Source organism: Bos indicus x Bos taurus, chromosome 15 (assembly GCF_003369695.1).
Source record: "Bos indicus x Bos taurus breed Angus x Brahman F1 hybrid chromosome 15, Bos_hybrid_MaternalHap_v2.0, whole genome shotgun sequence".
Taxonomy (NCBI): domain Eukaryota; kingdom Metazoa; phylum Chordata; class Mammalia; order Artiodactyla; family Bovidae; genus Bos; species Bos indicus x Bos taurus.
The window spans coordinates 78,536,750-78,554,220 of NC_040090.1; the positions used below are offsets into that span (position 1 = coordinate 78,536,750).

Below are 17,471 nucleotides of genomic sequence, written 5' to 3' on the forward strand. Positions count from 1 at the left end.
TAACAATACAAGATAAATACTAGGGGCCCATGGACATGAAAGTCATTTTCTGGATTCAGAAACAAATCCAGATTCATTTTCTAGATAAGTATTTTCTTGAAATAAAAAGGCAAACTTATCCCTAGAATATTAACCAAAATTATATACGTATATAAAAATTTGATGTACTTTTACTGCTTGATACTCTAGAAAGCTTGATTGCAAATATAGAGTTACTACATGTACCCAGAAACAATATAGAACCAAAACAGCATTCAGATTTTTGTGTAAGGAAGATTTGGATTCAAAACTCAATTAGAGTTTTGCAACAATTTAGACCACTAAGCTTAGGCATGTTAACCTCTATGGTATTTCATTTTCTCACATATAAAATGAAAATAGTGATATTAAGATATGCTACGGCAATGTGTAGGATAGTGAGTTCCTCAAACACAGGATGTATCTTGCTGTCATAATAGCTGCTCAATGAGTATTAATTCCTCTTAGACTAGAAAGACACTCCAAATCACTTACCTTAACCCTCTTACATTGAGATGAGGAAATCATGCCCCCAAATTTTATTTGCTTTAATTCACTGGAAGCAAAGATATCAGAACTGTTAGAACTATGAGTCCTGACAAGAATGTATCTATAGCTAAATATTGATAGTAAATAATTACCTGTAACATAAATTAAATACAAGTACTGAAGAAAGTCTTATTATGCAATGAGGGAATTTAACTTTTGGTTAAATGCACCATGTAAGCCAGCACAGTGAGTTACCTCCTTTATTACTTTTGGAAACTTGCTCAGGAAGCAGCGTGTTATAACGGGTCGCATCATCATCATCACCTTCAGCGCCATAAGCTAATTGTGATTCGAAGAGTAAATGTCAAGGTGGAAAATCTCTTAGTGGTTTAAATCATGACCAGGAAGTCAGGTATCATAAATACTCACCTTTAGTTTTGTCTTAGGAAACTGAAACAGCTTCCTCTTAATCGTGCTGAGGAGTTCTTGCTGATAGAGGTGGTTATACTAAGAATCAGCTGTTACTCTGCAGCCTGACCCTTACCAGGACCAAACCCCAGAGTGGAATTTTCCCCCAAAGCATCTTTTTTTTTCCTAACGACCATCGGATTAAGGGCCTCCCTGATGGCTCAGACAGTAAAGAAGCTGCCTGCCATACAGGAGAGCCAGGTTTGATCCCTGGGTTGGGAAGATCCCCTGGAGAAGGACATGGCAACTCACCCCAGTATTCTTGTCTGGAGAAGTCCATGGGCTGAGGAGCTTAGCAGGCTACAGTCCATGGGGTCGCAAAGAGTCGGACACAACTAGGCAACTATCACTTTTACTTTCAAGGATTAAATGACTTAAGTGGATCTTCAAGTACCTCTCTTTCAGTAAAAGCTGGGAAGGCCAGGTTTTTTTTTTTTTTTTTTTTAATCTCTCTATATTCTTTGCTTCTTTGCATCAGGTGGCCAAAATATTGGAGCTTCAGCTTCAGTCCTTCCATGAATATTCAGGCCTGATCTCCTTTAGGATTGACTGGTTGGATCTCCTTGCAGTCCAGGGGACTCTCAAGAGTCTTCTCCAGCACCAGAGTTGGAATACTTTGGCCACCTGATGAGAAGAGACAACTCACTGGAAGAGACCTTCATGCTGGAAAGGATTGAGGGTAAAAGGAAAAGAGGGAAGCAGAGGATGTCATGGTTAAATAGCATCACTGACTCAATGGACATGAATTTAAGCAAACTCCAGGAAACAGTGGAGAAGAGAGGAGCCAGGCATGCTACAGTCCATGGGGTTGCAAAGAGTCAGACATGACTTAGCAACTCAACAGCAACAACCTTCTTTGCTTTTCTCTGAAGCACTTTTAATCAACTTCAGATAAGTTTAAGAAATTCTCTGTGTGTGCAGAGGTAAGGCTCATTAGCTGAGTAAGTTAGTAGTTTAATTTATTGTTTATAGCCTGACTATTTCCGAAATAGATTTATTGCTGAATTATTCACTGACTGAGTTAATTCATATGCTTTGGGGAGCACTTTCTCAGTTGTCACATTTATTAAATAACAGTAATGGATTTTTTTTTTAATTTAATGTTCTTAATTATATAACTGGGCTTCCCTGGTGGCTCAGCTGTTGAATACTTAATATTCATCTCTCTATAATTTAGTTCAGAAAAAAAAAATCGTCTTCTCTTTAGTCCCCAGCTATGACATGTCCCCTCATATCATCACCCTTCCACGTGGTTCTGATCCCGACCCTTTCTCTTCACACTTGACCTGACAGGCTCCTGCTGGCTCTTCACATCCAGAAGTAAGCACTGCTTTTCAAGAGCAAGTCAGCTGAGAGAACATTATGTGTGTTTTCCTGGGGAACCATCTGATTGAAACTGAATTCAAATGAAGTTAATTTTAAAGACTCAGAGGAATCATATAGAACCCAATAGCAAGAAATGGTGTGAAGGGATGTGTTGGGCAGGGAGTTGGATCCCTCCAGCTCCTCCACCGGATTTCTCAACAGTCTCCAGCCCATTTCCCATCACTCAGAGCCCTGCCATTACTGTTAGCACTAAGTGGGGCAGAGCAAGGAACGGATACAGTTCAGCCAAGTGGATGATTAATTTTCAGACACATTTTCATAATCTGAATATGAATTCAGACTAAAAGGGCTTCCGACAACAGCTATTTACTTTCCTTTTTAATTTTCAGTAAGGAAACCTGGACTGTAATATATCCATCTCCTTGTAGAATTTGGATGACAAGGAGTAACTGACAGCTTCAGACACCTTACTTTTCATCCCAAGCCCCTAAAACTTTGCTGTCAGGGAGGCCCTGGCTTGAGTTTTCAGGAGACAGTTCAATACAGATAGCAGATGAACCGGCTGCCCTTTCTCCACTTTTCATAAACTGCTGGCTGTGCCTCGACATGGCATTTTCCTCTGCCCTGCTGGGACCCCACAGCAAATCTCACATACACTTTGAAAGCTTGTGGGTCACCAATCCACTCCCAACTTATGTCTAAGCCAGGAATCATTTCATTGGAGGATGATTACAGTCGACTTATTCTAAGGAAATGGAAGAATCTCATGGAATCCAATCTCAGGACGGCCTTCCTGAGAAATGGGACAATTACAGGCTCTGTCTCCATCTCCCCCTCTCAGTCTCTCTCTCTCCCTTGTGTTCTCAGCTTTAGCCTGCAGGTTCGCTGTTCTTTTCTCTTTCTGTAGATCAGTTTTGCTTCAGGGAGGATGCTTCCCCATGAGAATATTCTGTGCAGGACTTTGACACACCATGGTCCTGATTTGGGTTCCAACCCTAGGGGATCTTATAGATTCTGTCCACGGTATGGTCTGACTGTGTATTATGGGTTGCTTCTAATTCTGGGAGAGAGCACCTCATAGGCTCTATCTTATTCCTGTGCCTTTCTGTAATCCAATCAGATTTTTGCAAGACTGTGGGACTGCAGGTACAAGCATGACTGCTTAGCCCAACCTCACCTACGGGGACCTTAGGAGGATATGTCCAGAGAAGGGAAATGAACTGGGAAGATATCCACAATATGCCAGACAGTGGGTAAAGCAAACATGAGACCTGAACATAAGGATGGGAGGGGACAGAGAGCTTGGCATGGAGAGGAAACCTCAAGTGGTTCAGCGGCTGGAGTGTAGCATTAGGGTGGGCCATAATGGGAGCTGTCATACAGACACAAACACATGAGGCACTTTGATGCCACGCTAAGGGGTTGAAGGAGTAAAAAGCCAAGGTCCCTCCCCTTCAGATCTTGACACATCTTATGCCTTCTGTCTGGTGGGGATATCATCCTTCCTTCCCTTCATTCACTAAGTGCTTGCCCTGTGGGTTTCAGCTTAAGTGTATCTCCTCTGAAATTCTTCCCTGATGTCCCCAGACTGGGTTAGTTGCTGTGTGTGTCTCCAGCTCTTTGGGCTTGGCCTGAGCAGCGCTTATATTCCAATCTGTTTCCTGATTGCCCTTTCTGTCTCTTCCACGAGAATATGAACAGGAATCTTATCTCAGTGTATCTTCATTCCTAGCACAGGGCCTGGCAATCTCAGACACGCAGTCTGTTTAAGGAATGAATTCATCAGGGCACGAATGGGATAGAGATAAGTCAGATCATAGCAGCACCCATTTCCTGCTTAAAGGGTAAGCTTGGGTTTGCTTCTCAGGTAGACTAACTGGCCCTTCCTTGGTCCCTAGACTAGGAAGAATGAAGGCTCTCCTACAGGTTCTCTGGGCTCAGCCCTGGGACTCTGGATGAAAATTCTCTCCAGACCCCCCCTTGTTCACTATCCACTTCCTATGTGACCAATCTATATTCCTTTCCTTGTGTGATTCCGTATTTCATCACCTTAATCCTTTGCCCTCTCCACTCGCTCCTCCTTGATTTCCTCCCTTGACCTGCTGAAACACCCCTCCTCACTCATCATCTGCTCATCCTTGGATCACCCAGGAGGATTCACACATTCTTGCCCCAGACTGTCCATGCCAAGAGCATATCCTACCCTCCTCTCTCTGTCAGACACACTTATATAAAAATAACTATTCACACCTGGACTCTCACAAGTAGCAAAAAAGAGGCAATCTGTAACAGTAGATTATGATAAACTTTCTAACCTGCTTTGTTTCATAAATGACTCTGATGCTTCAAGTCAGCACCATCGAAGAGTGGTGGAATATAAATTCATTGTTCATGTGTTCTTTAACTCAATATTGGGGTGCCCCAGGGATGTTTTTCTTTCTTTTCTTTTTTTTTGAGGCCACTTCTCTTCTATATTCTTACTCCACTGTTAAGCTCATCGAATTACAAGACTTTAAAACCATCGATGTGGGACTTCCCTGGTGGTCCAGTGGTTAGGAATCTGCCTGCCAGTGCAGGGGTGGAAGCTCAGTCACTGGCCTGGGAAGATTCCATGAGCTGCAGGGCATCTAAGCCCCTGTGCTACAACAACTGAAGCCCACACACTTGAGAGTCCACGCACCATCACAAGAGGCGCCTCCACAAGGAGAAGCCCACACACCACGACTGGGGAGTAGCCCTCACCCGCCTCAACTAGAGAAAGCCCATGTGCAGCACCAAAGGCCCAGCACCACAAAAATATTAACTGATTTTTTAAATTAAAATTTTTAATTTAAAAACAAGTAAATAAAACAAAGAAATTTTAATAAAAAAAATGAAGCCATCTATGTGCTGATGACTCCCAAATTTACATTTCCAATCCAGAGCTTTTCCTTAAACTCCAGACTCATAAATCCAGCATCACTGTATGGATGTAAGATAGACATAGCAAATACACAACAAGCCCCAAACTAAACTTATGGTCTTCCTACCACAGCCTGCTCACGCCTCAAGTGAGGGCCGCTCAACAGCTTTGTCCTAAAAGACTTGAGGTCCTCCAAACTCTTCTCTTTTTCCTACACTTTACAGCCTCACACTTTCACACCCTAAATCCTGTTGATTCTATTTGCAAATACATCTCAAATAACTTCTCCCCACGACTACGGTTCCCACCTAGCTGGAGTCACCATCCTTGCTGGATTAAAATAGTACAGTTGCCTCCTAACTGGTCTCTGTGCTTCTACCTATGTTCCCATTTGCTCTATTAATGATCTAACAGGGTATCCAGAGCCTCTTCTGACCTATTCTCTCCTATGGTTCTTCCATTTCACCCAAAAACCAAAGTTTTAAGCCGACCCGTATCACCTCGCGGACTTGCTCCCGCCTCAGCCCGCATCTCTCTGCCTTTTTCTTCTAGGGCTCCCACCCGCTCCCTCTGACTTCATTGCCATCAGCAGCCCCCTTGCTGTTCCTTGAACACTGGGCACGGCGGACTCGGGCCTGTATCTCCTTCCAGCATATGATGTAGTGTATTTATAGTTCTTAATTGTAGTTTCTTGTCTGCCTCTCTCATGCATGGAAGTTTTAAGACGACAAAATCTTCATCTGTTTTGTTCACTGATTTATCCAAATGTATCCAAGCTTTTAGCACTGTGCTTAGCATACAGTGAGTACTTAGTAACTATTGCCCAAAGAGTGAATGAATAAGGAAAGGAAGAAATGGATGTCTCCTATCCTGTCTGCCCTTTATGTTTATTTCCATATCAGTGGTATCATCCCCAAATTGTGACCTCCAAAAGTGTTAGAAGCACTTCTGTCCTTTCTTAGCAGAATTTTGACCTAGATTTCTGCCAACTGTAGTCTTGCGGTTGTGACTCTCCTCTCAAGTTTTTACTTGCTCATGAGGATGTAATTTGAATCTGATTAATCACAAAACTGACATGGACTGAAAGCACTGAGAAAAAGACTTTTTCATTTGCTACAGAGTCAGATAGTAACATGTTAGGACTTCACGGAAAATGAAATTCAAAGCAGGTTAATGTGCAGAGACATTTAAAATTAAATTGTCGTTTTCAGAATGTGTCAGGGAAAGCAATTTGATGTTCTGTAACAGATCTATATAAAAGATTTTCACGCCTTTGAAAATGTATCTGTGGTCTCATGTGTCACACGTGTTGTCCCAGGAGTGTGGGAGTCCTCTACAATGCTCTCTTATGAATCACCCATGCCCTTTCCTTTAGTATCGGATTTTGCAGTGGTTTTTTAAAACCACTAATCTATAACTAAGATTAATCTATGACTCTCTTAAGGTAGCCAAATGCCTCCTCATCTAATTAGTGATGTGCATGAATGGATGAGTGAGATTCCCACTGTCCCTTTCTACTATCCAGCAGAATCCTAATTGACAAGTCATTAAATACTCTTGAATTATGAATGAACTATTTATTTTAAAAAGCCATATTCCTGTACACTTAGATGCGTGTAAAGTATTCTATCACCTGAGTTAATATTCCTTATTTAAGTGGAAAAATACATAAAGCAGCACTTGTAGAAATTACTCGAGTTACAAACCTTTGACTTTTGAAAGTCTGTATTACAGACCATGCCTAGGCCACTCCAACCTCCCCTTTTGATTCAGCTAGCTATAAAGAGCCAGTTCCTTTATCTCTTTTCCAGCTCTTGACTTATTACCTCTGTCAGTCTTTCCTTTGCTTCATCTCTTTTGTTTTTCGTCACACGTATAGTCAGTTCATGTCGATACAAAGAGTAGGGAGCAGCAGAGTGGATCATACATAAGTTTGGTGTCAGCCAAGATGGATTACATCTCTGGTTCAGCCATTTATTATCAGCATGACCTTGAGGATATGGCCTATCATCTCTGAGCAGCAATCCTTAGATTTGTAAAACTGAGGTAATAATCTCTACCTCCCAAAGAAGAGTTAAGTGAGGTGATGTATGTAAACTACTTGTTTCTGCATTAAAACAGGACAAATAATATATGTCAGACCTTCAGTTGGACTAGTTAATGTCTGAGAGCAGCTTTTTTTTTTGCATGCCAATCAAATAATAGAAATAATAGTGAAATATTTAAAATCACCTACTGATACACTGAATACTGAAAATAGTATACTGATGCCTACAATTTTATTTGATTTATTTACTATTTTTCCCAATGCTACAATGAATATCCTTGAATACACTTGCATGTCTGATGAAAAGCTTAACCTTCAAAGTCTGAGCAGAGATGGAGGGGTAGGGAAACTATTGTTTAAATTCTCCACCACGTGGGCCATTTGGATACTCATGACAACCACAAATTACACATTACTGAATAATCATTTAATGTAATAGTTTTATTTACTTTAAATGTATTTTTATTTTTTATTATTTTATATTTTAAATTTTATTTCTTTGATGTATGCATTTATTTAATCACTAATTTAGTGACCAATAGGAAACTGAATAAATAAATCACATATTTATCTCACAGAATGTAGTCATGAAAAGTGAAGCAAATTCTGCATGTACTGATGTAGAATGGTTGCCAGGCTATAGTAAGTGGCAAACGGCAGAGCAGTGTGAGTTTATATGCTACCATTTTAACTTAGGGCTTCTCTGGTGGCTCAGACGGTAAAGAATCTGCCTGCAACACAGGAGACCTGGGTTGGGACGATCCCCTGGAGAAGGGAATTGCTACCCAATACAGTATTCTTGCCTGGAGAAGCCCATGGGCAGAGGAGCCTGGCAGACTATGGTCCATGGGTTAGTAAAGAGTCGAATACAACTGGGCGGCTAACACACACACGCACTTTAACCTATAAAGATAATATTATTGCTTGTATATGTATAAAATAGTTCTGAAAGGATTCCTAAAATTCTAGTTTGTTTCCTCTGAATAAAGGAACTAGATAGTGATGATACACATGCAAGGAAAATTAATTTCTCTTTGCATGTTTTTACCTTTCAAATTCATGCTGTAGCTGCATAGTGTCTATCAAAAAATAAACCAAATGAATTTAGTTAATTTTTAAAATAAAGACATGTTCAATCCTTGGCAAAATACCGTTGTTTATTAAGATTACATCATAAAAACCTTTCATTTGATATGTCTTGCACAAATTCCACATATTCATATCTTCTCTCTTTTTTAAAGAGAAAATTTAGGTATAATTGACATACAGCATTGTATTAGTTTTAGGTGTACATCATGATGATTTGGTATGTGAATACAATGCGAAATGTTTACCACAGTAAGTTTAGTTAACATTTATCACCAAACATCATCACTATATCTTCTTTTTTGAGTTCTAAGCTCATTTATTTCATGGTATTACTTGGGCATCTCTCAGACATTTCAAAAATTAGCAAACTGAGCAATTCTTCCGAACTATTGCCCTTTCCTCACAAAACTGCTTCTTTCCAGTTCTTCCCCCATCAATCCGTAAGCTCAACGAAGCTATCTGGGAGTTATTCTGGCCACTTCTGTCTGTTAAATAAACTCCATGTCTAAGCCATCATAGAGTTCTGCTGCCAATCATATGCACATTCATATGCCCATCTGATTCTCCCCTGTGACCGCTTTAGTCCAAACCATCTTCTCAGCTAGTTTTCATGTCTTCCTTCAAAACATTCTCCAATGCCATTCTTCCAAAACTTCTAAAACCACCCAGCTCAAAGGAGTTCCTCCTGTTAGTCTCTCAAAGAAGCCGAATTTTTCCTTTATGACTCTTCCTAAAACCACAGTTGCGTATCCATGTTTGTCACTCTTTGCATACAGTCTTTCTTGCTGGATTATAATCTCAGTGAGGCAGGGACAGTGTCCATTTCCTCAGGCTCCCATGCCCACAACCCAGCACAATACCTGAGACATGGAGTACTAGTAATAAATTATTCTCAAATGAATTAATAAGTGATAGCATGAATGAGCTCTTACTGTGTAGCCAGTACTGTGCTACATATTACTTAGGAGTGGCAACCTGGTTTAAGATAACCATTTGTCCATGGGGGCTTATGGGGACATGGACAGATACAAAATGAGTATAGGAGGGCATTTTCATGTGTGGATAGAGGCGATCTAAGCACAGTTATTTACCTGTGCAGGGAAAGGAACTCCATTGATGGAATATATAAGTAAAAGGAGAAGATAAAGAACGGGTTTATTTCCCCACCAGAAAAAATGAGGTGTGTGAACTAGGTGATTTGCTTTGATTATAGGATTCTGCCTCACAACTTTTTTCAGAGCCTGCCCTGTGTGGTGACAGCTCCCTTGATCTTTCTCCTTAGGTGTGTCGGGAACACATATGAAGCCTTGTTGGTGGAAATAGCATCCCTTTGGTAGGGCACCTGGGGAGGGGAAATGGCAGATTGTTTCCAGTTCTGGTTGAGCTCATTTTGAGGTCCCAAACGTGGAGACCCTGATCCTGTACCTCCACTGTTGACTGATCAGTCCACAACACACCCAAGATTGTGAGGAAAGTGCATTCATTGAAACAAACAACATGATAAAGTTAACTGACAGATTCTCTTTATTAAATAATAAGCAAATAGTCTATATACAGTCGCTTGCCTGTTGCAGAGTGCTAACCCTGTTCCCGTGGGAGGCTGAGGTACGTGACCAGAGTACAAACACACAGCCCATTTGAATGCCCTGTGATATGTGAGGCTAGTGGGCAAGACACACAGCTCACACTCTTGGTCTCCATCACTGCACACACAGGAGAACACGAACCATTTCAGTTCACAGAGACTTAGGTGAAGAGTTATCGGCTTAACGTAAAATGCCCAGTTATGCCTTCTAAACATCTCTCCTAACAATTCAACCAGCTGTTACTCTTCAACACATGTGTCACTTTCTTTGCATTTGGGTCAAATTCAAACTGCGAAGATCCACTGAAGAAATAATAAAACCCTGCAAATGCAGACAGGGGAAATAATGAGATATTTTTCTTCAAGTAAATAAATTTGGCAACACACAGAACTCAGAATAACAGATACCTAAAAGTAGAAAGTGTTTGTAGAGATTTACTATGTGCCAGGACCAATGGTAAGCATTTTGCATGACTTTTATTTTCATTTCTTTCTGTAAAAGTCCTATGAGGCACATATATCTAACTCCATTTTACAGATAGGAAGTTGAGATTCAGACAAATTTAAATGCCTGCCCAAGGTCACTCAACAAGGAAAGGATGGAAACAGCACCCCACTCCAGCTCTGTCTGACAGCAGAACCAGGCTCTGGATTATTAGGTTATTCTGCTTAAAATCAGATAAAATTCTCTGCATCTTCAGAAACTGTGTATCTTTACACTTTTCCTCCCGAATACTCCTCCTCCCCTTTGCTGACAAAGAAGCCTGATTCTCTGGCCTCAGAGAATCTCAGGAACTCTTTCAGAACCAGACGATCCTTTCTGACTCTGCCATCCTGGTGCTCAGGTTACCTTTCAATAAAGATCATCTATCCCTCCACCCATCTATCCCTGAGGTGGGAGAAAATCCTTTTTTTTTTTTTTTTTTTAACTTTGGGCTCATGGAAAGTTAAATATTGGCAGCTGACTGACTACTCAGGAAAGACAGAGAAACTCTCCGTGGGAATTAGTGGTGGGATGGAGAAGCCAGCTGGCCACTGTTGAACTTGGCCACACCACTTGAGGGGGTTTTTATACAGCTTATTATACGAAGTAGTCATACAATTGATATGAAATTTGTAAGCTGAAATTTAGGGTTGGGAGGAGGAACCTGGTTAATGAAAACTTTATTAAATACTTCAGCTTTCCTCTTTCTTCTGGTACTACAGAATGTTTCAAGTGCCCCACTGCCAACAAAAGGAGTGTCCTCTTACCAAATACTTCAAAAACAGCATCCACCTCTGGTTCAACCCCTGGAAAATCTTCCACTATTTGCTTGGGAAAACCTGGCTCCATGGATTGTGTCTTCTCATCAAATCTGCACCAAGTAAAAGAAACAAAGCTCAGCATTGCACAGAGGCCGTGTTATCAAAATTGGCAAAAAATGTGGAATTCTAATCAACTTTCCGAGATTTGCAAATAAATGTCAGGCGTGTTTAGTGCTACAGAAATGTGTGACTTTAATGGTACCGCAAACTTGGCTCTTAAAATTGTATCTCTACCAGAAAGAGAGGCAGCATCTTGATCTAGCAGATGCTGTTTGCTACCATATTTCTTAGGTCTGGAGAGAAAGAATCTTAATCATCCTTCTATCACAAAGATGTGAACACAAAGTGAATCCAATCATTCATTTCAGATACAAATTTCAAGTTTTCTATCATATTTGGTTCATATATGTTGTCACTGGGGCTTCCCAGATGGCTCAGCAGTGAAGAATCCTCCTGCCAATGTAGGAGACACGGGTTCGATCCCTGGGTCAGGAAGATCCCTTGGAGGAGGAAATGGCAACCCACTCCATATTCTTGCCTGGGAAATCATGGACAGGGGGCCTGGAGGGTTACAGTCCATGGGGTCGCAAAGGGTTGAGCATGACTGGGGTCTGACCACACACACAGGGACTCCCCCACAGCTGTCTAGAGCCCCACCGTTCCTCCTGTGGGGGACGAAGGTCTAAGAGGAAGGCAGGCGACTTCCTTAGAGAAAGAAGATAATTTCCCTAACTAGGATCATACACGGAGAAGGCAATGGCACCCCACTCCAGTATTCTTGCCTGGAAAATCCCATGGACGGAGGAGCCTGGAAGGCTGCAGTCCATGGGGTCGCTGAGGGTCAGACACGACTGAGCGACTTCACTTTCACGCACTGGAGAAGGAAATGGCAACCTACTCTGGTGTTCTTGCCTGGAGAATCCCAGGGACGGGGGAGCCTGGCGGGCTGCCGTCTATGGGGTCGCACAGAGTCGGATGCCACTGAAGTGACTTAGCAGCAGCAGGATCATACAAAGTTATTACAAACAAATATTACCTCCAGTATTTGTCCTCTGCAAAGAAGTACGTTTTCTTCTTTTCCTTGTCAGAAAAGGCTGCGTCTATTTTCCGTACTGTTGAAGGAAAGCCCAGGGTATGGATGCCTCTTGGGTAACCTGCTTGCATCTCATTTCCTCTGATGGCCCAGAACTGATTTCCTGTTTTTATGAGAAAAAAACACAATCACACTGAATCTATAACAATTGAGTCTTCGGTTTTGGAAATACTTCTTAGCACCTTTGACTTTCATAGTAGAAAAAGAAGCCAGAATTTTAGATTTAGCAGCCCCAAATAGACATTAAACAAAAACTTGTAGGTTGAATGAATGAACACAGACGGAATGAACACAGTTGTAAATTCCAAATGAGGGAATTTACAACTGGGCTATTTCTATTCTTGTGTTCATTTCATCATCTATAAAATATAAATAAAATAATGCCAGTCTCAATTACAGCTTTGTTACCTTTAAGAAATAAACCAGACAAAATTTGTTGTAGAAAAAAATTAAAGTCTTAATCAATTTTTAGGTGAGAGGCTTTATTTCAGCAAATTAAAGAAATTATTACATAATAATTACCTTTAAAAATGAAAACCGTGTCTTTGCTAGTAACTTCATATGCGGCATCTATGCCTGAAGGAAGAGATGGCCAGAATGAAGAGATCAAATGAAATTCAGGTTCGAATGTCCTGAAAGATTTCCGCCAAAAATGTCTGAAATATATGCAAAAAGAAATGAAAATTGAAAAAAGTCTTCCACCTTTTAGCATATTTTCCTCACTCTCCTTCCTCACCCATTTCCCTCCATTTCCACATCCTCTAGGATCAATGACAGACAGAAATCAGGTATGTTGCCATTAAGGAAAAATCTTTCTTTTTTTCCCCCCAGAAGACTGCACTGGACCTGTTGGCATAGGATTCCAGAATAATGTCTCTGTGAAAGGGAAGTTATCCTATAATGCAAATTAATCAACTGACTATAAGTTTTAAACACCTACAATTCATACAATACAGTATATATATTACACCATGATGTATATTTTCAAAAATAAAGGCAGATGTGTATACGTACATGTAAGTATATTTTTATACATACACGGAATAATTCTGGAAGGATATTTAAGCATTCATCACTATGGATGGAGATAGGGAGAACTGAGAAGCTGAATCAGTGATGTGATGATGACTTCTTTTAACTTTCTTTCCACTTGTGTGGTTTAATCATGTGCATATTTATCCAGCAGTGAGTAAATTAATTGATTAAATGTAATAGTGTCCTGGTATCATTTTTAAAGGAAGCAAAGGTAAAATTCAGATTCTAAAGTTTTACTTGTGACTTTTCAAAAGTAACCATGACTCAATAATATTTGGAAGTGATAGTTACAGGATAAAAATCAAATCATCCTAAGTCTTTGAAAATGAACTTGACAGTTTTAGGAAAATGTGGAAAGTGGAGCGTCAGAATAATTTCAAGTCTCAGAGCCAAATTGTTTTGTTTTAAATACTTAAAAATCTCTATCAAGTTTCTATTTGTTTTCCTCTCTAAGCATTGCATTGATACATCAAAAGAATAGATAGGAATATAACGTTTTCTGGACTGACCTGCCTTTAAAGAACAGGATTTCTCCCCTCAGTGTGCTGATTGCATCGAAGGACAAGGCAGGGTCACACGCAGCTGGGGTCCCGGGTTCGGGAGGCACAGATTCCGTGGGCACCACAGGGTCATTAGGGGAAACTGGGGGAGACCCTAAAGGGGACAGAGGTGAGGATGCAAACATCAGCAGGAAATGATGCTTCTGTCACTGTATATGCTTCCCACATGTTTTCAAAGTGCCTCAAGTGCCTCAAGTGCCTCAAGCATTTGGAAGCTTTCCTGAAGACCATCATTGCAAAGCTACCACGTCTAATTTTTCCGGCATCACTCACCGTACAGGAACTGAATGCCGTCGACATCATCCTGAGAAAGGCGGAACCGAGTGAGGTCTGTGCGAGGGTCGTAGACTGGGTACATCAAAGCTTCACGTTCGGTTGAGTGCTGGAGACCCAGGGAATGGCCAAGTTCATGGGCAGCAACAAGGAATAAATTGATTCCTATTTAAGAAATCATAGATAACAGTTACTTATTCCTTAAATACACATCCAGTATACAGGTCAGCTGTGTATTATGTTCATTTGGTCAGCTATTATAGTCGCTTATTTCCTGGAAGAACACAGTACCTTTCTTGCCCCCCTCTCCACCTTTTTTTTGGTTAATTGATCAATTGACTGATTACACTTAATGGAAAGTCAAGTGTTTTTCAAGACTCATTCTTGAAATCAGTCTTTGAGACAAAGTATCCAGCCATATCCAATTACTCCCATCTCTAGTCTGCCTCTGCTGATTCTTGTCCCACTGGGAAATCTGTTACACTCCATTTCTCCAATATTCTTAGTTATTGAGACTTCTCCAAGTTAAAACAAAAATCAACACCAAAATCATTCTGAGAGATGTGTCGCTAACCTGATGTATCCTTTGTCCATTGTTCATCATCATCAAAGTGAGCATCTCCATAAAACCCTGATCCAGGTGGGTAGGCATGAGCCAAAACTTTTCCAGGTCCATCAAAAGGCAAAAAGTCCCCATGTTCTAAGAGAGAGAGAGAAAAAATTATTGGATGATCAATAATTAGGATCTCTTTGCAATCTTTTTCTAATGAAACAACACCAGATAAAATTTTGTGTGGGTTTTTTCCCCCTTGTTTCTGTTTTTTTTACCTCTAACTGCAAATATGATCATTATGTCAGCTTCTCCTTCATAGATCCTGGAGAAGGTAAGTGGAGTCACCTCCTCCCAGACCGTCAGAGCTTTTTCAATGGCAGAATCAACAGCATCTCTGGGTAAATCCTTTGTGTAATTCACAATTCTGTATGAAAAAAAGTAATAATAAAGATACTATTTTCTCCTGTAATAGTAATTTATAAAATCTCATAGTATGTAAAAATCTCTTTGGACCCATTACCTGTACGTGAGGTGAGTTTTCCTCCACTTGGGCGACCCAGGAAAGGTGCTGAAGAAACCAACGTCAGGAATCCCACATCGGGGCTTGCGTATCACCTCCAGAGTGTCAGAGTCCAGCTTTCCTGTCACCTCCAACCCCAGAAACTTCTGCATCTCTTGAATCTTTTGGACTACTGGACTACTGTCCTTTCTTCTAACAAACTGTTTCGTATCCTTTGCAAGGTTGTAGTAGTTTTCTAGATATTGCTAATGGAAAATAAGTATAGTTTTAGGTTATTCTTATGATTTTTAGTGGTTTACAGAAAATTTGTGCAGTTGCTCACTTTATCTATTTGAAATAGTCTTCTAGCTTACTGAAATAAAAGTCAATGTCATGTTTAATTCTTCAGTTACAGACTCTTCTTCACTTTTGCTTTATCTTTGTAACAGAATAATCTGTGCAGCTTATTTTACTACCAGAGCAATGAAAATTGCCATGAACTGGAAAATCAAGGTAAATATCTAGGGAACTTAAAGGAGATAAACAAACAATCAAACTTCCTTGTGTGTATTTGTCTATTTCAGCTACATTTATTCAATTTTCCACTTTATACTTCTCATAAGGAGCTGGCTTAAGAAAAAAACTTAAAAAAAATCTCTATGTCTAAACATGACAGCAGCAATAAAAATATCCAGCTAACATTATATTGGATTAAAATACCTACAGAAGTTTCAAAACAAGACACATTTCATATACTCTCTGCTTGTTATTCACGTACCTTAAACAATGCTGCTACTAAGGTGGTTTTGATCTTAGTACCTAATATCTCTGGCTTTTGTTCCTTCCAGTATAAAAAGAGAAGCCCAGGTGAGTGATACTGAGACCCTTTCCATGTGCAACACATATAACTCTGCCTTTGCACTTCATACATGGTCAGTTCCAACAATTCTGTGTGAGCTTTATAAATAGAAAGCAGAGCTAGTTTCCCCACCGGGCCATCAGGGATGTGAGGACCGCCCCCTTAGTTACCTGAACAAGCTCCATGGTGTCTTCCTTGTCCCTTGCAGCCCTGTCCAGTGGATAGGCTGAGCACACCGCCACACATAGCAACAGCAGAATCGGAAGGTTTCTCATTTCCACTGACTTTTCTCAGCTTGATGTGGTCTTAATGGCTTGCTCTCTGTCTATCTTCTACTAGGTCCACGGTCTAGAGTCCGATTTTTATAAGGTGACAGTGTTTGTTTAGATCACCCGCAGTTTGACTCATGATTGCTTTCTTCCAAATGGCAACAGGACCATTTCCAAAACATCTGAATCCAAAGTAGGATGATACAACCTACTTTACTAATTTCTCCCAACGTTTCCAATTTTGCAAGTCAAAAGAGTGATTAATCTCCAGGAAATGCTTCCTGTCTTGGTAAGAAGAAAACTGGGGCATTTTTTTTTTTTTAATTCTGGAAAAAATGACTGGAATTTACTAGACAGTTTACATTTGTGGGATTGAGAAAAGAAGTAAGTTAACCTGGTAAAAAGTCAGAATTCGGTAGAACTTTTAAATGCAGTTTTAAGAAAAATGTATTTAAAATCAAATGTGATAAGAGATAAGTAAATGCAAAGCTGAATATATATAGCCACAGTCTATATTGTTAAATTCTGTAAAAACAGAAGAAATACACTCTAGAATAAAATTGAAAGGGAAATTCACTTTTTGAGCCTTTGATCTGAAATACCTAAATCTGATTCAAACTTTGATTTAAAAGCAGGCAGTTAGTCCAGGTAAGACTCTATCTGATAACTTTCCACTTTTGTCTTCCTATTTAGCATGCTTCTCCATGACTAATCAGACAGGATAGCACAAGATCCTTGCTACCTCCAACCAATACAATCATTCTTCTAGCTATTCACTTGTTTCTCAAGTGTCACAGTTTTAAATGTTTCAGAATAAACAAATTAAGACTGTAGATTTGAAGATAACATTTAAAGGAGAAATATAGAAAAAAGTGACCAAATTAGCTGGGAAGGATGAAAGAAGGAAAAAAAGAGTATAATCTACTAGAGGAGATGATCGCTGCATAACTAATTTTATAAGAAGTAAATAAATTGTACAGGAATTATGAAGAAGGAAAGATATTTTCTTGAGAGAAAGCCTAGGGTAAAGCCACAAATGAGTGAAGGCTGAAGTAGTTTGGATGCAGAGGAAAATCCAGGAACAGGATAAACAACCAACAA

The 17,471-nt window shown here is 40.1% G+C and overlaps 1 protein-coding gene across 1 annotated transcript; it reads right to left on the minus strand.

The window, feature by feature from the left end:
• Positions 1–9,841: 9,841 nt before the first annotated feature.
• LOC113905148 (stromelysin-1-like) lies at positions 9,842–16,507 on the minus strand. The gene is made up of 10 exons (XM_027562132.1): positions 16,272–16,507; positions 15,264–15,508; positions 15,019–15,167; positions 14,765–14,890; positions 14,191–14,355; positions 13,867–14,011; positions 12,845–12,978; positions 12,266–12,425; positions 11,176–11,279; positions 9,842–10,246 (listed from the first exon to the last, which is right to left on the minus strand). The coding sequence occupies exons 1-10, from the start codon at positions 16,374–16,376 to the stop codon at positions 10,146–10,148; spliced, it is 1,434 nt and encodes a 477-aa protein (XP_027417933.1). The 5' UTR covers positions 16,377–16,507; the 3' UTR covers positions 9,842–10,145.
• Between the last annotated feature and the right edge of the window lie 964 nt (positions 16,508–17,471).